Genomic DNA, 25,175 nt, shown 5'->3' on the forward strand with positions numbered 1-25,175 from the left:
CCATAGCTAAGGTAGGACATTCAGTTACTGTGAGTGAGATAGTGGCAAAAAAAGATCTTTATATTTTATGGGAATGTTCTGATTATTATAATCAAATCTTTGATGAGTGTGTTTTGCCCAGGTTTTGGTTGGTCATAGATTAATAGTAAAAAGAAAAAAAAAAACTTTCAGTAAGTTCTGTGGTGAGGAGTGAATCACTGAATCATTAACTTTAACAGTGTGTTATTAATGGCAGATTATATATACAGTTTAAGTCAGAATTATTATTATTATTATTGGAAAATATGTTTAAAAAGAAAAAACATCAAAAGGGGGCTAAAATTCTGACTTCAACTGTATAACTTCTATATATAAACAGCATGTGAAAAAATAATTTTGGCAAAAACAAAAAACTACAGACAACTGATGAATGTACGTTCAGATCACACACACATCAATATAATATGAATAAAAATTGTTTTTAATAGTTGCAATGTGATTAATGTATATGTAAAGTATAAATATGCAATTTGAATGGAGCCTGTGATTTTAAGAATGAGTCAATGAGTCACTGACTTAAATAATTAGTTTAAAAGCAGATTTGTTCAGGAAAGTACAGTATTTGTTTTAGATTCATTCCGTCATTTAAGCGTAATGTAGGCAAATTCCATATATGGACATATTCCTACACTATAGTAAAGTACTTGAATTCATTTGTTGTGGCAATTCTACAGTTTTGCGACACTGTGGCTCAGGTTAGCACTGTCGCCTCACAGCAAGAAGGTCTGTTTCCCTGGTTTCCCCCACTAGACCTACATGCGAGGTGAATTGGGTTGGCTAAATTGTAAAAAGTGTATGTGTGTGTATGGGTATTTCCCAGTGCTGGGTTGCGGCTGGAAGGGCATCCACTGTGTAAAACATATGCTGAATAAGTTAGGTGTTTATTTTGCTGTGGCGACCCCAGATTAATAAATGGGACTAAACCAAAAGAAAATGTATTAACGAAAAATTAAAAAACTACAATGACAACACTGTGATTGTAATTACACACTAATAAAATAATTAATTTAGAGGTTGCAATGTAACTCTTAATAGGCAATTTCATATGCAGGCTCTGTTTTAAGAATGAGTAAGTTAATCACTGGCTTAAATCATTTGTTCAAAAGCAGATTCATTCAGGAATGTATTTGTTCGTATGTAATGTAATGTAGGTTTCTTCAACTATGATATATTATTACAATACTACAACAGACAACAGTTTGCAGAAGTACAAATTAACGTATACTTTAAGTATTTACATTACATTTAACAGACAATTTATCTAAAGTTACTTACACCCGTGAACACACACCGACCTATTAATACTAATATGCTGTAACAAATAAACATTAACAAAGATTTGGAAATACTACAATAAATACAGGCGATCACTTTATAGCAACACTAGTCGCTGGTTCGAGCCTCAGCTGGGTGAGTTGGCATTTCTGTGTGGAGTTTGCATGTTCTCCCTGTGTTCACGTGGGTTTCCTCCGGGTGCTCTGGTTTCCCCCACAAGTCCAAAGACATGTGCTATAGAATTATAAGCTAAACTGTCTGTGGTGTGAGAGTAAATGAGAGTGTATAGGTGTTTCCCAGTGATGGGTTACAACTGGAAGGGCATCCGTCGCGTAAAACATGTGCTGGGTAAGTTGGCGGTTCATTCCGTTGTGGCGACCCCTGATTAATAAAGGGACTAAGCCAAAAAAAATTAACAAATAAATGAAAAAATGACAATAAATACAGTATACAACATGTTGCTATAGGATGGTTCACAAACACTACAGAATTTGCAATACATTATTGTATTATTTTGGTACGCTCGAGCAATAAATTACTTCAATAGTTCAAATTTTGTTCGAACTGATGTTTTACAGAGTAAATGTTTTCTATAAATCATGATTAAAATATTTAATTAATTATTAAATTAATGAATAAATGAGTTTAATGGAGCAGTTGAACATGTGTTTGTTTGTTTGTTTGTTTGTTTGTTTGTTTGTTTGTTTGTTTGTTTGTTTGTTTGTTTGTTTTGAGTGACTTCCAGAGAAGAAAATATTGAATGATGCGAGTAAAAACTGTACACTATTAACTTCTTTGAACACTCTAATCTAACTCTAAAGATACAATTACTGCAATTACGTCAATACAACAACCTTTAAGAAACGAAATAAACACAATTTTCCTCCTAGAGGGAAATATTATTGGAATTAAAAAATTATTGATATTAATTGGAAAGCTATCTGGTCAAACCCCTTAAATTTTGCCTTTTAAATAAGGTTCAAGAAGTGCACTTCAAAATACTTTACAAAATGTATCCTTGCAAAGTAACTTTATCTAAATTTATGGATATTGATAATACTTGCACAATTTGTAATATACATAGGGAAGACTTATCTCATCTTTTCTATAACTGTGATGTTTCTCTTAAATTTTGGAATGTTTTTTTTCTTACAGCATTTTTAATACTCTTTTTTTTATCTCTTTTCCTCCCACCTGTTAAGTTTTTGCTTCATTATTATTTCTGATTGTGTTTTTGCAATTCCTGTATGTTCCTAGATATAGCTCATGACTGAATTTGTATTATTACTTTATGTAATGTTTCAAAGCTTATAATAAAAAATGTAAAGTAAAAAAATCAAAATCAAAAAAATAAACAAACCTTTATTTTAATCCAGTCAACGTCCTCCTCATCCTTCTCCGGGCCTGCAGGTGGCGACGGCGCGCAGCTCCGGCTTCTGTGCGTCCGCGAGCCGTCAGCTGTGACCGCGGATCAGGGAGAGCCTAGCGGATGAGAGATGCTTTGATTCTTATTCATGACAACAATTTGAAGATCAGCCAAAAATATATCTCGCTCCTTCACATGACCGGGATAAAATGCAGCCGGACGAGACGCAGTATTTACAACGGTAAGCAGCGACTGCATTCGGCTTGAATTAACGTAACATCACAGAATGACAGCCTTTATGTTGAGTCAGTATGTCTGTTTATTTAGAAAGAGACACTGCAGATAATACGCTTGTATCATATTATATGTGCTAACCCTTGCTGGTTTAATTTCCATCGAATTATTTTATTATAATATCTATAGTCGTGTATAAATCTGGGTCAAATACATCCGCTCCACTTGCTGATGGGCGTGGCCTACAGAAAGCGTCCCGTTATGATGCCAGTTACTGTAGTATTTTTGGGCGCGTCCCAAGTCAGATGCACATGTGATGTAATCTTACAAATGCTGTTTATGCTTAGCAGCTCTCTAAAGGGTTTGAGACACAGCCTGTAGTTAAGGCAAGACACTGCAGAATAGCATCTAATGCTTACACAAATGATTGATCAAATTATAATTGGGACTTGGGGAGCTGCACATCGATGAATTTGTTCTTCAGTGTTTGAACTTTCAGCGGTGAAAATCACACTACACTGAACTGAACTGAACTGAACTTCAATCTGAAAACTGCACTGACACAATTTCTATTTACTACAACCCCTGGCAAAAAGTATGGAATGGCCACTCTTGATAGATGTTCATTCAAATGTTTAGTTGTGTAGAAAAACAAACCAAACACAGACATGCCACAAAACTATTTTCATTAAACAATCTAACCTTTTGGCTGTATGCAACACTTAAAAAAAGTCAATTACAACTGTTTTTACAGATCAAGGTCAGAAAACAAATATGGAATTACAAAAATCTGATGAAAATGATAAGGAATCACCAAATAAAAAGCACCACTAATACTTTATTGCGCCATCTCTGACTTTTTTTGTAGCTTGAATTATCTGAGGCATGGATTAAGTATTCTTCATCAGTCTGTCTCCAACTTTTTCTTATTGCAGTTGCCAGATCAGCTTTGCAGTTTGGAGCTTGTGATGGACTATTTTCTTTAATTTCCACCACAGATTTTCAATTAAATTGAGGTCTGGACTATTTGCAGGCCATCCCATTGACATTTTTTGTCTTTCCTTATGTGAATTCAATTATATTTTTATTTCTATAGCGCTTTTACAATGTACACTCAAAAAATTCTGTTTGCTGTTTTTTCAAACTACTTATTTATAATGAGCTAAAATGTAAGAAAATGAGCTGCTTAAAAGGAGATTTGGGAACAAACACACATTTTGAGTTCCATGCATTTGAGAAAATAGCCTTTAAAAGTAGGGCTGCACGATTTGGAGAAGAAATCTAATTGAGATTTATTCATTCATTCATTTTCTTGTCGGCTTAGTCCCTTTAATAATCCGGGGTCACCACAGCAGAATGAACCACCAACTTATCCAACCAGTTTTTACACAGCGGATGCCCATCAGCTTAAACCCATCTTTGGGAAACATCCACACACACATTCACACACACACTCATACACTACGGAAAATTTTGCCTACCCAATTCACCTGTACTGCATGTCTTTGACTGTGGGGGAAAGCGGAGCACCCGGAGGAAACCTATGCGAATGCAGGGAGAACACGCAAACTCCACACAGAAACGCCAACTGAGCCGAGGCTCAAACCAGAGATCCAGCAACCTTCTTGCTGTGAGGCGACAGCACTACCTAGTGCGCCACTGCTTTGCCCTAATTGGATTTATCTGATCAAAATTGTGATTTGCAATTTAAAATGTGATATACTTAAATTTCATTAAAAAAAACTGCAGGTTTGATGTGGTTTTAACGGCACCAAAAAAAGACCTAGCATAATCCCAAAGTATGCGACACTATGATAATGTTCATTTAAAACCATTTTTTTTCCCAGTAAAGTAGTCAGATGTCATGACAAATTAAGAAAACAACATTCTAAAAAATTATGTGAATTCAGTTATTATTCCTCTTTATTTCTATAGCACTTTTACAATGTACACTCAAAAATTAAGTTTACTGTTTGTTTTAAATGAGCTAAAACAAGACAATTCTTGACTTTTTTTGGGACAGCTTAATTGTTTATGTTTAATCTACTTAAATATGTATTAAACTACTCAGCTAACTTAATTCTTTCATGTTGCCTCAACACAAATTGATTGTGTGGAACCCAACATTTTTTTACAGTGTAGATTGTGTCAAAGCAGCTTAACGCAGAAGATTATAGTAATCTATCGTATATGTCATCATCACCAAACATCCTTTCAATTGATAGAATAAGAAAAGTACCCAAAATCTCAATATAAACTTGTGCATTTATAGAGGATGTAATGACTGCTATCTCTCCCATACCTTTACCTGACATACTTCCCCATATTCTTAATGATGTAGGACATTTGCATGTTTTCTTCAGGCAGTTGTCATTGTACATTTTATTGGAACGGCACCAAAGATTAACCTTCTTTCAGAAGTTTGATAATCCTCTCCTTTGTTTTAACTGACAAGCACTTTTTTTTTAACTGCAGACTAGTTAGCAGTGGTTATCAGATAAGGTTGTATGATTTAAAACTGCAAAGTGCATGATGATTCCATATCATTTTCCTCAGATTTTTGTGATTCCATATTTGTTTCCTCTGCTTGATCTGTAAAAACAATTGTAATTGACTACAAAGTTCTTTCATTTTTCTTTTTTAAGTGTTTCATACAGACAGGATTGTTGACATCTTCCAAGAGTGGTGATTCAGTACTTTTTGCCAGGGGTTGAAGATCTTTCATGTTAAGCTGCTTTGACACAATCCACATTGTAAAAGCACGATAAAGATAAATGTAATTGCATTGAATTGAATTGGGCAACACGGTGGCACAGTAGGTAGCCCTCTCCCCTCACAGCAAGAAGGTCGCTGGTTTGAGTCTCGGCAGGGTCAGTTGGCATTTCTGTGAGGAGTTTGCATGTACTCCCCGTGTTTGTGTGGGTTTCCTCCAGGTGCTCTGGTTTCCCCCACAAGCCCAAAGACATGTAGTTCAGGTGAATTGGGTGAGCTAAATTGGCCGTAGTGTACTGTACATAATGTGTGTGAATGAGCGTGTGTGTGTGGATGTTTCCCAGTGATGGGTTGCAGCTGGAAGGGCATCCGCTGTGTAATATACTTCTTGGTAAGTTGCCGGTTCATTCCACTGTGGCAACCCTGGATTAATATGAACTTTCAAAACTGACTAGTACATGAAAAAGCAGTGTTTTTGCCTACACTGATTCAGTCTAATTCTACCCACACTGTCACATCTAATCTTGATCTCTCCTGTGTCTATTAGGAGATGTAGGATTGGTGATATAGATGTGCACCCCACAGAGAAGGCTCTAGTTGTGTATTATGAAGTGGAAGCATCTATTTTAGGGGAAACGGGCAATGCAAGGCATGAGGAGAAGAAGGACTGCCAGAAAATGTAAGCAATTAGACTCTTTACACTCTCTTACCATCCATTCATCCCTTCATTCAATTTGTTTGGCTTTTGTTTTGTTTTATTTAGCATCCGGCTGAGGAGTCTGAACGCCAGCACTGATATTTCCGCCCTGGCCAAGAAGGTGGTGGAAGAGTGTAAACTCATTCATCCATCTAAGCTGAAAGAGGTGGAACATCTGCTGCTGTATTTACAGAACCGAAAGAAGCCCAGCACTAAATGTAAATCCTCTTTAAAAGGATTCTTTGCTCAAAATTAAAATTTACTGTTGATTTTTAGGCTAAGCAAGATATAAGTAAGTTTTGTCATTTAATAGTAGAACATTACATTACATGTTAAGCTGATTTTAAGGTTGACATAAATTCTGAAAGTAAAAGTAAACATGTACAGGTGACAGAATTTGTATCAGTGGCTCCTGGTGACACACTGAGGTCTTGAGAAGCAAAACATTCATTTTTGGTTTATCCTGAATGCTGCACTGTGTAAAATTATAGATTACAGGTAATAATGCTCATTTGCTTGATTAAATTCATAATGTAGAATAGGAGCTATGTTTTACAGTATGTTTTACTATATACATTTAAGGTGACTCACATTTTCTGAATCACCAAAGACTATCGTTTCAAATCTTCTTTAATTTAATAAAGATAAAATAATATTAATATAATAATACTAATGTTTAAAAAAACATCTTGGAATGCCAGATGGTGGGTTTAATAGTAAATGTTACTGAAATCATACTTTTTGGAGGTACCTTTATTTGAGCAACTCACTTATTATTGAAGTAAATGTTTCTATTCATGTAATTTTAGGCCGTATACCGCAACTGAATAATGAAAATGTTGTGTTGTTTCCTGTTGTCTGTCTTCAGTGGAGAAGAAGGAGAAGAAAGCTCAGAAACCCAGAGAACTCCTGCTGTTTGAAGGAATGGAAGTATGCTTTATTTTCCACTCAAACACATTTCAAGACATGCGTAATTAGGGCTGGCAAACAAAAGAAAGCGTTACCACATGTGATTAATTATACATGTTAAATGTTGCTCATTTTTAATGCTAGCTAGGTGTGTGTGATATTGTCATCTATAACAACGTTGTAGGTGTTGTTTTAATGATGTGCGAGCTGACATTATCCAGTATATTACTGACTTTGCAAGAAACAAACAGGGGAAAAAACAAGCTCTGAATCTTGAGAGGCCAAAAGCAATGACGTTGACGTTGCTTGTTTTATTTTTAAATAATTTTTTAAGTATATGATCTAGTTAATGTCAGTTAAACAAAAATATAATATCAGCAAATCTAATATTGATTCTCTACATTATATCAACAAACATGATATGACATTTGTTTAGACACAAAACTTGTCTCTTTTTACTTATGAATATTTTTCACCACTGCAGACCTTTTGTTTTTTTAAAGCAGCACCGCAGTGTTTCTGTCCTGAATTCATATTTGTCAGTGACTCGTATGAGCCAGTAATTCAATGATCTATTCGTGAAGACTCACAGTGCTTTTAGATAAAGCAGCTTTTTTGTACAAAATAATCACTCATCAAAATAGGGATTTGCAATAATTAGTGTCAAATGTAGTATCATTTTTTAAAATGTATTTCTTACTCACTTAGCTAAATATTACTTAATGTTATCAATAAAAAAAATTAAGAATGTATATATATTTAGTCAATTTTGCACACCTCTACTGCTTATGCATTCATCTGTTTTACTTAAATTATTAATTCTGCTCGTTGTTACTTTTACCAAGTTTGTGGCAGAAGCTGACTTATAACTTATGATTCTTCTTTCATTTTATTTTATTTTATTTATATCATTTAACAAAGGTAAAAGTTGCAGTTCAGTGTAACTGAATCATTATTGCAGCTCAAATAATGAGAAATGTTTCATAAATCTAAAATGTTAAAAATTTAGAAAGATCTTTGCATAAAAATACAAGTATAGAACAATTCATAAAATGTATTCATAATTTAGAAGCAGACTTTATGTAACAGTATTTTACTTAAACTGACTCCCTGAAGCATTAGATGTCACATAAGTAAATCTTTTATTTAATGTCAAGTTTTACATTTCCGTGATCCTTTTCTTTCCAGATTGATGAGGAGGCAAATATTAATAAAATTGAAGAGTACATAGAGCTGTTGTATGAAAGCATCCCTGAGAAGATCAGAGGCTCAACTCTCATCCTACATTTGGCACGTAACCCTGATAACCTGGAGGAGCTCCTGCATAACGGTATTTCAGCTGCTCATTTTTCTTTTTCATTCACTGTCAACAGTGTTATTATTCTTAATAAACATGAAAAGTCACCAGCTGCCACACGACAGCAATATTTTCAGTGGTTATTATTTCTGTTACAGTCTAAAATCATTCCTTAGAAGACATGTAGGTCAGTTTAGCATAAAAGTGAAGTCGAATTGAGCTTGTCATTTTGCTACATGTGTGGACAAATAATAGAATCAATTGTCTTGTCTTGCAGGACTACGGAACTACATACTAGTTAAACATAAATAAAAGTATACAACAGCATAGTATAAGAAAAAAAACTGCTGCAAAAGACGTACTATTTACAAACCCCCCAAAAAAGACTCCTTTGGATCTAAAAGCAACAATTTGTTAAAAGAATGGGATCTAGGTACAGATAACAAACTTCGTGAAGTTAACTGTAATGTTGGTAAAAGAAACTTTTATATATTTTCCAATCAGGGATATCAGATTGTTTTTACCGGTAGAATCAGTTGTAGAAAAAGCACTCTAACTATAAAGCTAAAAGATCTAAAGTTCTATTGGATTGAGTTGGTTTAATCCTGTGAGGAATTTATTTTGTTCAGTTTATTCTTTTGAAGCGGCTATTAACAATTCTTATTCAAATACAGTTTTAGCAAAAATAAATAGTAAACCACTAATATAATCTGTGCATTGCATTAAGCACAAAAATACAGTATAAGAAAAAGAATTATGGAGCTTTACAACGGTTAACCCTCTGACTATAGAGTACATATATACTATTAATATAGTAACTTCTATAAATAGTTGACCACACATACACATAATTGAGACTTTACATTACATAAATGCTGAACCTTATTTTGTGGATTTTGATGGGTTGTGACAGTGAAAAATTATGTTGAAATTTCAGCTTTTTATCATAGGATAAGGTTATATTAAAATTGTGATTTATGAAAGTGGTATAAAAATGTAAAAAGAAAAAAGTATAGTTGTTAAAAAGTGAATAAACAGTACAAACTGTGTCTTCTGAGAACTTTAACAAAGTTCATACAAAATATTCTGAAGCCAGTTATATGCTGTATGGAGTTTCATTCAGTGTCAAAAATATGATTTTTAGTTAAAGGTGCCCTGTACTGCATTGATTCAGTAAGATAAGTTTTTTTTTCTGTGATATCTAAATAATAGGGAAGTGCCCTAATTAAGTTAAGTTTAAAAAAAAAAAAAACTTTAGAAATGGTTTTATATGCTCATTTACTACTCCACAAAATGCCCCAAAAATCAGAAGCTCTATATTGACCATGCATGTTTGGAATGGTCGCTATCTGACACAGGTCTCAGGCCCCGTTTACACTAATACCTTTTAGTTTTAAAACAGTGTTTTAGAATGAAAATGATCCGCGTCCACACTAGCATTTTACCCAGCGTTTCTGAACAGCTCTTAGTCTATACTACACCGCTGTAAATGCACATCACGTGACCACACACACACTCTGGCATGCATTGCAGCGTGCTTTGAGCACATTACCCATATATGAGCTGTGCGCGTCAGACTGTTCATCAAGAATCTACTGCGGGAGCTAATCTTACTATATTTGTTAACGTGATATTTAATTAATCTTGTTGTCTATATCTAACCACATATTCCCAGACTTTGGACTTTTAAATCTATTACTTTTTATAATAGTCATAATTAATAATTAAACTTATTTTGAGCAAAAGAGAGGGTATATATCGTATTTTCAATAAAAAATGAAAGGAGGCAGTTAAGTTATAGGAACCATTTTGTTATAAATATGCATACAGTGAAAATGACGCTTATATAAATATGCTGCTACACAACGCCTCAACATTTTTGGTGTCTGTTTAGTTAATATTAAAATAAAAATAGGCAGTTCTTCATTTCAGGTTTTCATTTTATTGTTGAGAAAGTGAAACAACATAGCCGGGGTGATATGAATGAGGTTATAGAGTACACGTTTCCCTTTGAAGATTTACCCGACGTGTCCTCAGGAGTTTTTGATGTTTTCCATATCAAACTTTTGAAGTCTGAACTTACAAGGAGATGATGCAAGACTGAACTGTGTGTAAGCTACTCTATATACTGTCCAAACCGTATATCATATTGCCCTCACCCCACCCCTAAACCCAACCATCAGGAGACTGTGTGCAGCTTTACTCTCTGATTAAACTCATTCTGTAGGATTCATAAGCATTTTGAGAAATGAGGATGTCACCAATGTCCTCATATTTCACCTCCTTTTTGCAATACCTGTGTCATACCCATGTCATTATATAGATTTTTGTCCTGATATGTCACAAAAACACGTACAGACACACACACAAACACACACACAAACACACACACACACACACACACACACACACACACACACACACACACACACACACACACAGTGTGATGAACTGAAATTAAAATATTTGGTTTGTCAAAAAATATTTTAACAAACAATTTAAAAAGACTTATAAGGAGTGAGTGAGCTATCAAATATAAACCCATTAGAGTAAATCATTTTGATCCTGAGTTGTGTTGTAGGTAATAGCCGGTTAAGTAAACTTTTAAAGAGTGTTTTTGACTGCTTAATAACATGACAATTCTTATGTAAAACAAAATGGCCTTGAATACAAAAATGTATACAGATTATGGTTGTATTATAAGTGTATAGGTTTAATGTATACCAGTAATTAGTATGTATTAAATGTATTTCAGAAACTGCACTTGGAGCTCTGGCTCGCGTACTGAGAGAGGACTGGAAACACAGTGTGGAGTTAGCAACTACCATCATCTATGTATTTTTCTGCTTCTCAAGGTACACAATTTCTTTACAGTTTATTGCTCTTGACAACAGCCTTGCTGTTTTTTTTGTTTTTGTGGTGCTTTAACAGGGCAGCTTGCTGATGAATGCAGATTAAAAGTACTGTCAGCACTGTGAACTCTCTGAGAAGTTATGTCTCTAAATTCAACAGTTTTAAAACATAATTTCTACAACCAACAAAACAACTTCAAACTATATTTTGATTGTTTATGAGGACTTTGTGCAGTAATAATTCACAGACATGTGCTGATTCAAAACACACTAGAACGATAGGATTGTGTGACACTGAAGTAAACATGCTTAAATTTCAGTTTTCTTATATATTTTAAATAAATGCCAGGAAAGTTATATTTTAAAGGGATAGTTCTCTCAAAACGATTTTTTTTTTGTTCTGCTGAAAGATATTTAAAGATAGCTAGAAACTTCCTTTAAAATTTCTGGCCATCGTAACAAACCTGTAACCATTGACTTCCATTATAAATGTTTTTCCTACTATGGATGTCAATGGCAATAGGTTTCCAACATTCTTCAAAATATCTTCATTTGTGTTCAACAAAACAAAAAAAAACTAACTGCTTTGGAACAAGTCAATTGTAAATAATTCATGGCAGAATTTTCATTTTTGTGTGAACTATTTAAATTACTATACTATTCATGACAATATTTGTATTCACAGTTGTATTTTATTTTAAATAAATAAAAAATAAATGCAGCCCTGATCAGTAAAAAAAAAGCCTTCTTTAAAAACAAAACAAAAAATCTTTTGAACATTATTGAAGTGAGAGAATTACACAGCATATTGTATTTCAGAGCAGTAGTGCGATTTCTCTATTTAGCATTTTTCTTTCTTGTAATCATTCTCTTTTATAAGCCTTAAAGAAACCCGTCATACAGTACATTCTCAAAACATCTTTAGTGGCCGCAGATCAGGTTACTGCTTTTCTGAGATAGCTGTCAGCATTTATTCGAGCAATGCAAGTGTGCCTTCTGATTTGAAGGTTTTCCTTGGCCCTCACCATCAGATGGCTAATGTGGAAATTTCTTTCCGCGAGCGAGAATGACTTTGACGTTTGAAGGATGTATTTGAAATGTATGATGAGTTGTTTGGTCTGATCTTTCAGCTCTGTTTATTCACTAATCAGAACTAGAGTATGAAATTCATCTGGCACGTCAGACTCTGCATACTGGCCGTCGTCTAGATTGTATCTCTGAATGTGCCAGGAGAGGTCGAAGGAGGACAGGCCATCATGACTTTGTCTTTCCTGCAGTTTTTCTCAATTCCATGGGCTCATTACACATTATAAGATCGGAGCGCTGTGTATGAACGTCATCGAACATGAGCTGAAGAAATATGACCTGTGGCAGGACGAGTTGGAGAAGAAGAGCAAAGCTTATATCCTTTCTGTCAATCTCTCTTTTTTTAGCAAATTTTTAGCAAAAAAGCTAACAAAAATAGTTCAGACTAAGCAAGTTTGGGTTGATTTAAAGCAAACTTTTGTGCGATTGTTCTGTTAATTGTTTTTTTTTTTTTTTAATAAGTGTGAATGTTGAAATCTGAATCAAACATGCAGATTTTTATTGCTGAAAAGATGGGTCTTGGTTCTGAAACAAATTGGAAAACATGAATGTATCATTAACCAAAATCATCTAAATAAAATGAATGAATGAATAAATGAATGAATAAATAAATAATTTCCCAGAGATGGGTTGCGGCTGGAAGGGCATCCGCTGCGTAAAAACTTGCTGGATAAGTTGGCGGTTCATTCCGCTGTGGCGACCCCGGATTAATAAAGGGACTAAGCAGACAAGAAAATTAATGAATGAATAAATAAATAAATAAATAAATAAATAAATTATATAATCGAACGAAAGAAAATATAAACAAACAAACAAAAAAATAAATAAATAAATACAATATGAACAATAAGCAAACCAGAATTAAATAAATTATTTTTTTTGTTCTTGACAAAATTAATAAGAGATGTGAACTTAAATTAAAAAGAACGTAAATTATTCTAAACTAATATTATGCTTCTCTAGCACTGGGTGATATACTGTAATATACGGAATCCCAGAAGGGACGTAGTGGAGGAGAAAATAATTGGCTGGATGAAAAAAAAAAATGGGTGAAAGAAAAAAATGGGTGGGAGGAAAATATATATTTTTAAGTTTTTGCGTTCTCTCGCAAAGTTTTGCGTTCCCTCGCAAAAATGTTTTGCATTCCCTCGCAAAAATGTTTTGCATTTCCTCGCAAAAATGTTTTGTTCCCTCGCAAAGTTTTGCGTTATCTCGCGAAGATGTTTTGTGTTCCCTCGCAAAGATGTTTTGCGTTCCCTCGCAAAGATGTTTTGCGTTCTCTCGCAAAACTGTTTCTCCAAAAACACTTCCTGTTCATTTTTCTCATGTAAACCCTCCCGTTTTTTGCCGAAATTCTCCTGTATTTTACCATTCTATCCCACTTTCTTTACATTAATACTGTGCGTCGATCGTCGCCTTTCATATGCACCCTTTGAACCAGTGAATGCATGTATAAGTGCTGACTGACAGACGCGCTCCGTACAATAAACTGATCCCAGATCAGCTTCTCTACACACCATTTACAGAGGAGCACAGAGGAGTGGGTGTATGTTTAAACAGACAAATACACTGAATAATATGTAAACATCTCCGTCCTGCATGTTTTATTTTAAACAGCTAATTTTCTCTTAAATGAGCACAAACAGATTCTAAAGTAATGGACTGCTTTCATTATTGATCTGTGCATTCTTACAGAGACACCTCTGTTATCAAACAAAACAAAACATGAGATTCATTTGCTACTCACTTGTTTGATAACAGAGGTGTCACTTTAAATGGCGCATACAGACGCTGATCTGGGATCAGTTTATTGTACGGAGCGCGTCTGTCAGTCAGCGCTTATACATGCATTCACTGGTTCAGAGGTTGCATATGAAAGGCGACGATCGACGCACAGATTTAATGTAAAGAAAGTGGGATAGAATGGTAAAATATGGGAGAATTTCGGCAAAAACAAGGGTTTACATGAGAGAAGTAAACAGGAAGTGTTTGTGGAGAAACAGTTTTGCAAGAGAACACAAAACATTTTTGCGAGGGAACGCAAAACTTTGCGATAAAACGCTAAAACTTAAATATATATTTTCCTTCCACCCATATTTTCTTTTACCCATTTTTTTTTCACCCAGCCATTTTTTTCTCCTCCACTACGTCCTTTCTGGGGTTCTGTAGTAATAACATCTCAGTATTATTATAAGTTTTAGTTTTTAGCTGATTTAGCTGTGAAATGTTTACAATATTTAGCAAATCAGCTGATATACAGGTAAGATAAAAATGATTAGCCCTCCTGGGAAATTTTTTATTTCAAATGCCTTTCAATTGATATTTAGTGGAGCAAGGAAGTTTTCTTATGCAAAAGTCTTATTTGTTCTATTACAATTTTTTTTCATTAAATTTTTTTTTATTTAGTTTTTATTGCAGAGAGATACAGTTCATAGCATCAGTAGACTTGTGTCACTTTTCCAGCTTTTCCAGTTTAAATTCCCCAATCAGGGATCAAAGAGGAAGCACAAATTTCTTCGTGACAGCCACAAAACAACATATACCTTTGCCTATCAAACATCCCTATCAAAACTATAAACCGAAGAAAGAAAACGGGGGGAGGGGGGTGAAAACAATATTAACAGTAAAAACTAATTTTAAAAATCTATTGGAAAAAGACATTAGGTTGAATGGGAGTAATGCACTCAATTCATTTAAACCACAAGTCATCAAATGTATGTTTTCGGGTGTGCACACTGTATAGAGTTTTCTTCATAATGAATTTATTTTTAAAATTAAACTAATTTCAAGGTCAATATTTTTAGCCTTCTTAAGCAATATATTTTTTTAAGGCAAGTCATTTCACTCTGCGGCCGTCTTTGAAACACCTCTCGGGCAGTATGCTCGGACATTCTGTTTGAACAGGGAAATATCAAATTGTCCAAAATTGATTGCCAAGCTTTTGATAACACTTCATATTAGGAATCAACAATTAAATTAAACATAACTGTCTTTTAGTTTCATTTCTAAACGTTTAAATCACACAAAGTCAGCAGAAATGTACGTCTGGTTTTAACCCCTGCCCCGGTGAATCGTCAGTCTACAGCGATCACTGATTCGCTCCTGTACTAGAAGGCTGGGCTTCATTTGCCATATTGACCCATTCAAATCAATACGAGTGACATGTCTTGTAAATTCTACAGTCTTTTTTTAAACAGAACTTGGGCAAAAAATATAAAAGAATAAAAATTTAACAGGAGGGCTAATAATCCTGAAAATAAACCTGTACATGCTGTTCATTTTTGTCTAATTAAATAATTTTTATATTTGTTTTTAAATTGACGTGAGTAAATCCATATAGACTATGCAACATGTTATGGGGAAAAAAGGGGTTAAATTCAACATTTTCCATTCTAATCTAGAACCATAAGGTATGCTTTTTGTAGCAGGAATTAAATTTATTACAGTAGCGATTTAAACTGGCTGCTATCATAAAAATAAGGCAAGGCAAGGTAACTTAGGCAAGTTTATCTATATAGCACATTTCATACACAGTGTCAATTCAAAGTGCTTTACATTAACAGAAATAAAAGAGAAGTAAAAGAAAATAAAAATAAATAATAAAAATAATTGAGATTAAAATGTGTTAAAAACAGGTTATAAAAGAAGTGAAGTTTATTCATAAACTAATTTCGAGAGTATCACGTGCTTATGGTTTATCACAGACGATCTTGCATTTGCTAATCACTTTCTTCCAATCATATGAGGTCCAAACTAATATAAATAGCCACAGTTTTTAGTTCACTTTATCTTCGTTTGGAAGAAACCCCCCTCCTCCCCTATTCTCCTCCTTTACCTCTGATTGGGCGGCACGGCGGCCCAGTGGTTAGCACTGTGAGCCCCACTGCAAGAACACTGCCAGCCCTGTTTCCACAGGACCGGTGGGTGTTTCTGTGAGGAGTTTGTATGTTCTCCCCGTGTCCGCGTGGGTTTTCCCCGGGTTCTCCGGTTTCCTCCCACCATCCAAAAACATTCAACATACATAACAACCAAGCTTTGTCTAATCCCTTGTGTTCCCTTAGCTACCGCAGCAGGGGAGTTTTGAGATCCACCGAGCTCAGGCTCCCCTCTTGCTCTGCCAACGGGAGGAAGTCTCTCCCGGGACAGCATGCCAAACAAGCTTTTATAAATCATCAGCTAAGTGTGAACTCTTGAATGAAGAAGAAAAGAAAGACATAACAGTGTGATCTGTCGGACATAGCATAGTAAAGGCACAGCTAAACAGATGTGTTTTCCGTCTGGATTTGAATGTGCCTAATGTTGGAGCACATCTGATCCTTTCTGGAAGCTGATTCCAGCAGCGATGGGCATAGTTGCTGAAAGCCGATTCACCCTGCTTTGACTGAACTCTTGGAATATATGATCCTAAACATCTGAGTGATCTATTTGGTTTGTTATTCAGTGAGCATATCTGTAATGTATTACGGTCCTAGGCCATTTAGTGGTTTATAGACAAGTAATAATACTTTAAAATCTATTCTGAATGTAACTGGGAGCCAGTGTAAAGACCTGAGGACAGGTGTGATGTGCTCTGATTTCCTGGTTCTTATAAGAATTCTGGTCACTGCGTTCTGGATGAGCTGCAACTTTTGTTGCGATTAAAAATTAACCTAATTGTAGGTTTTAAATTGTACATATGGGACATTTATTGTTCAACAGCAAATATGTTTGCATATGTGTGTTTTAGTCATTTTCGCCTCTAAGTTATAGCACCCTGCCCATTTGGTCTGCATGTCAGCTTGTTCACTTAAGTTTAGTGGAAACACATACACATAAGGATCGAATACACCCCTGCAGCAAAATAGAAATATATTTGAAACATTTTCTATCATTTACAGATGGAGAATATATCTGTATAATATCTGCCAGAGCATCTGACAAGACAAACCACTTCAAACGATACGTTAACTGTTTCTTAACTGTCGGCAGCTAGCTCTCTGCAACTCTCACATGGTCGCCCACTGAAGCTAAGCAGGGCTGCGCCCGGTCAGTACCTGGATGGGAGACCACTTGGGAAAGCTAGGTTGCTGCCGGAAGTGGTGTTAGTGAGGCCAGCAGGGGGCGCCCAACCTGCGGTCTGTGTGGGCCCTAATGCCCCAGTATAGTGACGGGGACTCTATACTGCTCAGTGAGCGCCGTCTTTCGGATGAGACGTTAAACCGAGGTCCCGACTCTCTGTGGTCGTTAAAAATCCCAGGATGTCCTTCGAAAAAGAGTAGGGGTTTAACCCCGGCATCCTGGCCAAATCTGCCCACTGGCCTCTGTCCATCATGGCCTCCTAACCCTCCCCATATCATGATTGGCATATCATCACTCTGTCTCCTCTCCACCAATCAGCTGGTGTGTGGTGTGCGGTCTGGCGCAAAATGGCTGCCGTCGCGTCATCCAGGTGGATGCTGCACACTGGTGGTGGATGAGGAGATCCCCCCCCCCCCATTGTGTAAAGCGCTTTGAGTGCCCAGAAAAGCGCTATATAAATGTAACGAATTATTATTATTATTATTATTCTTACAAGTTATTTTAAAAACCTTAATATAAATCATAAAAACCTGTCCAGGACAAATTAGATCATGCACTTTATCCTCATAGCAGCACTTTATCCTCATAGCATCGCTACTATTTTTCAAATGTGCTCCAATCAAGCTGTTGTATGTCGGTAAAAAAACAACATTGCCTCATTTTATTCCTCATTGTTTAAAAAAAAAAAAACTCAATGTACTGCCCAGTTCTACCCTTAACACACCCACGTGATGAAGACCCCGACAACCATAGTTTGAGGAAGGAGCATGAGAAAACCTTCAAGAAATACCAAAGCCTGCTGGTCAAACAGGAGCAGCTGCTGCGAGGTATAGCAAATGAATTGTTAGATTTGTTTTACTCTGTTTTGTAGCATCATCCATGAGGCCAGGTTTTTGTGTTCCTCCTCTTCCTCCTCCTCTAGTTGCGTTCTACTTGCTGTTAAACCTGTCTGAGGACACTCGCACCGAGCTCAAGATGAGGAACAAGAACATTGTGCACTTGCTAGTCAAGTCTTTAGACCGGGAGAATGAGGAGCTGCTGGTGCTGGTGGTCTCCTTCCTCAAAAAACTCAGCATCTTCTTGGAGAACAAGAATGATATGGTGAGACTTTTTTTAAGTTTTTATTTCACAAATGTCTTCCACAAGTGCCCCATTATGTTCAGGGCTTGCTAATTTCTGGCAGCACTTCCGGCAGGCACTCTTCAGTTTTTGGTAGCCCGAACATAAATTAAAGTAGCCCAAATAGAAAATACATTATTTATTAAATAAAAAAAAAACATACATTTAATAAATAAAAAGATATAACACTATTTGGTATAGACTATACATTTATTTTTTTTGAAAAACCAAAATTGTAATATTTAACTTTTTAAAAGTTTTTGTTTAATTATTTTTTTAAATAACTGAAAAATGATGTTAAGTGAACATTGTTTCATTGTTTATTTTTGCAGCTATAAAGACATTCTAATATGTTACTGAGTAGTTAAATATCTATATAGATGGATTATCACATTGCATGTAGATAGATTTTGGGAGCCCGACTAAAAAAAACAACAACCCCGGGACATTTGGCTACTGGATTTTTTGAGCCCTGATGTCATTATAAAGGTTGTTAATTTTATTTTGGAGGTCATGTTTAGTAAGTTTATATTCATCAGAGGTCTAAATAAACTTTTCTTATAAGTAGCATTGTAGCTTTGGCTCTTTTTAATAAATGTTTGATCAAATATCAGGCCCCGTTAAACACTTTCTTTCAGAAAGTCTTTTCTGTTTTGATTGGTTGAATTAGTTGATTTGTGGTTAGGCAAAGGATGATAATCGTTTTCAAGGTATACCGCGGTTTGGAAAAGTCAAGGTTTTAAAACCGCCAACATTTTCTGTAATAAAAAAAAAAAGATTTTTTAATTACTTTTTTTTCTTTTTTTTACTTTTAGGACAACAGTATCTCTAGCAGAAAAGATATCCAAAGATGCAGTTTTAAATTGTAAAGAAATCTGTGCTTTGAAACTAATGTTGACAGCAGAAGTCTGATTTATTTCCATTATTTAGCCTGACATGTTTACTGTTCCAAAATATTTAAAATCTTTCAAAACATAAAATATATTGTGTTCAAAAGTCGAAAAAGTTTTTGTTTTTTACCAAGACATTTAAAAAGAATATATTTTACAGCAGTAATCACAATACTGTGAAACTGTGATATTTTTATCCAAGGTTATCATACCGTCAGAATCTTACACCAGCCCATGCCTATTTGTGGTGCATTTTACCCTATTTAACGTTGTAAACATGATGATATTAAGGCCCAATCCCAATCTACCCCTTAGTCTTTCCCCTTACCCCTCATTGGTGTCCTAATTCTCTTTAGCTTGAAGGCGTAGGGCTAAGGGAAAGGCTAGATAGTTCTTGAAAAAGAGATTTGTCAAAACCAAGGGGTAAGAAAATTTCTCAGAATACACCAGCCACAACGGCATCATAGCTGCACCCAGAAGTAGAGAGATCCACAAATTAGTATTTTTTTGGTCATTATCACAAATTTTTACAACAAAGTAAAAACATGTTTTAATATATGAAAAACTGCAAAATTTCGCTATCTATAATTCATTACTACTGTACAGCAGTCCCACAACATTCTGACACTCTGTGACACTTCAATACCCTGTCAGAAAGTGTAGTGGCTGTGAATGAGCTTTTTACAGTGTCTACTATAATGTTAATGTTGTTTTCTTGCGTTTACATTAATGAATATGGCCACTGTGTAAATGCACAGTATAGTTACAATCCTGTTGTCACATTAGATCGTTATGATAACATAATATATGCCTTCAGTGATGTCCTGAAGATGTATACCAAAAAATAACAACTGCAATCACTACAGCAGTCACAATCATCAGTCTCATATTAAGCTAGATCTCATGATGACATATGATGACATCTGCTGTCCAATTTCTTATGGGTAAGTTTTGAAGCCCTTCCCCTTCACACTCTGTTTGAAGGGCCAAGGGTAAAGGGAAGGGATAGGAGTACAAAAATTAAATTGGGATTGGGCCTAACAGTAATGATGTTGTTGTTTTTTTCTATATCAATTTAAACCCAAGCTCCCATCCTTTGAAAATACCAAAGGCTATTAGCACTTACAAAAAATAAGATAAAATAATATACACAAGCTAAATTAAATGAATACCCGTGTCTCCTGATGATACATTGAGATCTTTTGAAGAGAAATTGTTCAAATAAATTAAGAGAAATGTTTCTTCTTTGGTTAAACTCTTTGAAGTATTTTTGGGAATGCAAAAAAACGTAAGCGTTTCTCCTCAATAAGGAAATATCGGTATATCGGGATGTATCTGTCATTGCTGTGAAGAGTCTTGTCCTTCGTATCCTACATGACTTCACGTTCAGTCCACCTGGAATCAATCCACACTGGCTTTAAATGAGCATTTATCAAGACAGAAGTTGTTTTTATGCCTGTGTTCCCTGTCGTAGATAAAAGGAGTGGACTTTTGGTTTTGAAAATCTTTCATCATGGTCATACATGAAAACACATGTTGACATAAGTCTGGCTTTGGTAGAAGCAACTGAGAAAAGAAGATGATTCTTTTTTCACTGCTCCAAATAATTTTTTTTCCAAAAAGATTGTTGAAATAATTTGATGTAGTTTTTTTCAGCATTAAATTTAAAATGGTTTACATATACTTGTTTGTTTGTGTGTGTGATAGGCTGAGATGGACGTCGTGGAGAAACTGGCTCATCTGGTTCCATGTGAACATGAAGACCTGATGAATGTGACTCTGCGGCTTCTCCACAACCTCTCCTTTGATACGGGGCTGCGAACTAAGATGGTGCATGTGGGACTGCTGCCCAAACTCACGGCTCTGCTCGGTAACCATTGTTTCTAAAATTACCCCCAAATTTGGTCATTTCTGTAAAAGTAATAATAATTACACCACAGGGCTGTTAAATACTTGGTTTTTATTGGCTGATGAACATTCCAGTAAGTGCAATTAATTTTAGATAAATGCACACTGTCAAACCAACATCACATAGAATCACGATTTTCCTAAAAAAAGTTTTTTCAGATTGCCCACTCCTACAGCTAAAGTAGTTCCAGGCAGGTCTTGACCGCATTACTGTTCCATATCACTACATCAAACTATTTCATTTGTTTCAAATCACACAGCCTTCAACAAAAATCAAAAATCTAATCAAAATATAACAAAAGGCTTTGGATCTAATGTGTAAGAAACTAGTGCCACACACTGAAGCATTTTGAGGACAAAAACCTCAAAACAATTGCATTGTGATAAAGCATTTGAATGGTGTCTTTACGCTTGGTAATCATAGTCCAAGCTAAATCACTGACTCTGGTCCAGCATTGAATTGTTAGTAAATAATGGCCATTAGTTAGTTACTCTACTTATATTATTGTCAGAATTACCAAATATATTAACCTATATACATTTACAGGCCACCGGTTAACGCAAATTTCAAATCAACCAATCACATGGCAGCAATTCTATGCATTTAGGCATGAAGACATGGTCTAGACCAGGGGTGGGCAAACTCGGTCCTGGAGGGCCGGTGCCCTGCACAGTTTAGCTCCAACTGTAATCAAACACACCTGCGTATAGATTTCTAGTGATCCTGAAGACACTGATTAGCATGTTCAGGTGTGTTTGATAAGTGTTAGAGCTAAACTGTGCCGGACACCGGCCCTCCAGGACTGAGTTTGCCCATCCCTGGTCTAGACGATTTGCTGCAGTTCAAACCAAGCATCAAAATGGGGAAGAAAGGTAATTTTAAGTGACTTTGAAAGTGGCATGGTTGTTGGTGCCAGGCAGGCTGATCTACTGGTAGTTTTTTGCACAACCATCTCTAGTGTTTACAGAGAATGGTCCGAAAAAGAGAAAATATCCAGTGAGCGGCAGTTCTATTGGGACAAATGCCTTGTTGATGCCAGAGGACAGAGGAGAATGTCCAGACTTTTTCGAGCTTATAGAAAGGCAACAGTAACTTAAATAACCACTTGTTACAACCGAGGTATACAAAAGTGTGCATCTCTAAAAAAAACCTTGAGGTGGATGGGCTACAGCAACAGAACACCATACCGAGTGTCACTCCTGTCAGCTAAGAACAGGAAACTGAGGCTACAATTCACACAGGCTCACCATAATTGAACAATTAAAAATTGGAAAAACATCGCCTGGTTTGATCAATCTCGATTTCTGCTGCAACATTCAGATGGTAGAGTTTTGGCGTCAACAAAATGAAAGCATGGATCCATCCTGCCTTGTATCAACGGTTCAGGCTGATGGTGGTGGTTATTTTCTTGGCACACTATGGGCCCATTAGTACCAATTGACACCACAGTCTATTGTTGCTTACCCTGTTCATCCCTTTATGCCCACAGTGTACCTATCTTCTGATGGCTACTTCCAGCAGGATAATGCATAAAGTGTCATAAAGCGAAAATCATCTCAGACTAGTTTCTTGAACATGACAATGAGTTCACTGTACTCAAAAGGCCTCCACAGTTACCAGATCTCAATCCAATAGAGCACCTTTGGGATGTGGTGGAACAGGAGAAACGCATCATGAATATGCATCTGACAAATCTGCAGCAACTGTGTGATGCTGTCATGTCAATATGGACCAAAATCTTTAAGGAATATTTCCAGTACCTTGTTGAATCTATGCCACGATGGTTTAACGCCCCATTCACACAGGGCTTCAGCTTCAACGATTGACAGAAGGCGTGTCTGAAGTTGGGGCTGATGCGATCGTCATAGCAGCGTCAGCCAGTGTTATTAGTTAGCAATAGGATACTGTCTGAGCTGGTGTATTTGCATACAGCGATCTGATTGACTGATGCTTCTGTTGGTGCTTGAAAAGTTGAGCAAGTCCCAACTTTTGCAGCAAGCAACGCCTCTGAAGCAGCGCCAACGGATCCACAATGCAGTTTGGCAACGCTTGACGTCACCCATTCAATATGAATGGAAAGCATTGAAGTTGACAGTTGTAAGGCAGTTTACTAGTAAAGTGTACCTAATAAAGTGGCCAGTGAGTATATATGCAATCCAAAAAAAATTATGCTGGTGAGTGGGCTTGACAAACCACATTTAGGAGACACGCTATTTCCTCTGTGTGCATATGTGTGTGTGCATATTTTATGTATAGAATGTGTCTAAACATTTTGAAATCTTTGAATTGGAAAGTCAGTAATGCCTGAATATTTGACTTTAAATCTGCTGTACGTACATACGATATACATACATCTGATTTTCTGTTCAAGCTGCAAAATGTAGAGTTACAGCGAAACTAAAAACCTGCTTTGGCAGAAGCGGATGCACTTGCAGAATAAACTTAAATTATGTCCATTTCAATCAGATATCCCAATTCCAGTAAAACCAAATACATTTACCAAATAGACCCACATTTACATACCATTGAAATGTGTCTGTTTTTCATTTATAACACAGTTTTTTTAATGCAGTATCAGGCATCAAGCACAATATTTCTGGTCAGTTGAGGCATGTGACACACTGCGCCACCATGCTAACAACCCTGAACTTAGACACTAGAAATCTTCTGTGCAAACTATGGCAGCACGATATTGAAAATATCTGAATTGCAATAATTTATTTTTCTGCAATAAATATTGAGATATGAATACAGTTTCACAAGGTAGTTATATTAGCACTATGTGACAGTTTTCTGGGGAGTCTTAACCGTATTCAGGAACAAAATTAAATAACCACATTTCATTTTTGGTCCAAATATCTAAAAACTCGTAAGAAAAAATTGTTTTGTTTTCAACTTGAGAATAAATAAGTCAAAATTCCTTAAAGCAAGCACAATGATCTCCCAGTGAGGTAAGTTGAATAATTTTGTCTTCACTTTGAAATGTAGATATCTGGACTGAATACAACACAAAAATTCTAAGTTAGAAATACCTTTTTTTTTTTTGCATAAATCATGTATATTCTGTATAAATACAGTAATTAAATACAATTCTGTTGCTCCTGAACAACTACAATTCAGACTCAACACTGCATATCTTGCGATATGACCATTGCAGATGCGCGTTGCAATATCGATGCTGAAACCATATATTGTGCAGCCCTCGTTTAAACTTAGAAACGTACACAAAAAAACTAGCTATACAATAATACTAATTAAAACTAAACTAAAATTCACAGCAATATTAAAAGTAATGCTGAAATAAAATAATTAAAAACATTGAAAAATGCAAATCTATAATAACCTTGCAGTGAAGTCTCTTTCTTATAGAGGTTTTTTTTTTTTTTTTTTGGAAGCATCCCTCCTGTGTCGCTAATTAAATAAACCAAGCAAACCACTTCTCTCCTTTTCTTTACCTACTCGGCTTTCCCTCACATTTTTTTTCATTCCAACATCCTCAGCAGTTACATCTGTTTCTAATCCACAATGTGATAATGTGTTTTAGGGTGTCTCAGGTCCCGACTGCGGCGCTCAGACTCATTATGAATGATTACGCCACTGATCTGAGTGTGTTTCCTATCACACAAGGGAGGATCAGTATTAGGAAAGAAGAAGAAGAAGAGAACAGAACAGCGCAAAGTGTTATTAATGAGACTGTTTTTGAGTGTGTGTATCAGTGCTCTTTTTCTCCCT

At 35.7% G+C, this 25,175-nt stretch overlaps 1 protein-coding gene across 2 annotated transcripts in view; it reads left to right on the forward strand.

Annotated features, from left to right (window-relative positions):
• The first annotated feature begins 2,743 nt into the window (after window positions 1–2,743).
• Window positions 2,744–25,175, forward strand: part of kifap3b (kinesin-associated protein 3b) — a 70,632-nt gene continuing 48,200 nt past the window's right edge. The window contains exons 1-11 of one of the 2 annotated variants that reach the window (XR_012388071.1): window positions 2,777–2,921; window positions 6,174–6,305; window positions 6,390–6,541; window positions 7,192–7,253; window positions 8,421–8,562; window positions 11,285–11,384; window positions 12,659–12,783; window positions 18,254–18,352; window positions 18,448–18,626; window positions 21,242–22,076; window positions 22,271–24,314. Coding sequence is in view for 1 of the 2 variants with exons in the window: in NM_001144045.1 (NP_001137517.1) it covers window positions 2,890–2,921; window positions 6,174–6,305; window positions 6,390–6,541; window positions 7,192–7,253; window positions 8,421–8,562; window positions 11,285–11,384; window positions 12,659–12,783; window positions 18,254–18,352; window positions 18,448–18,626; window positions 21,242–21,404 (1,186 nt within the window). In the remaining variant the exon portion in view is untranslated. Of the gene's footprint in view, window positions 2,922–6,173; window positions 6,306–6,389; window positions 6,542–7,191; window positions 7,254–8,420; window positions 8,563–11,284; window positions 11,385–12,658; window positions 12,784–18,253; window positions 18,353–18,447; window positions 18,627–21,241; window positions 22,077–22,270; window positions 24,315–25,175 lie in introns of those variants that run through there. The other variant, NM_001144045.1, reaches the window with a different exon arrangement.

This window comes from Danio rerio, chromosome 2 (assembly GCF_049306965.1).
Source record: "Danio rerio strain Tuebingen ecotype United States chromosome 2, GRCz12tu, whole genome shotgun sequence".
NCBI lineage: Eukaryota > Metazoa > Chordata > Actinopteri > Cypriniformes > Danionidae > Danio > Danio rerio.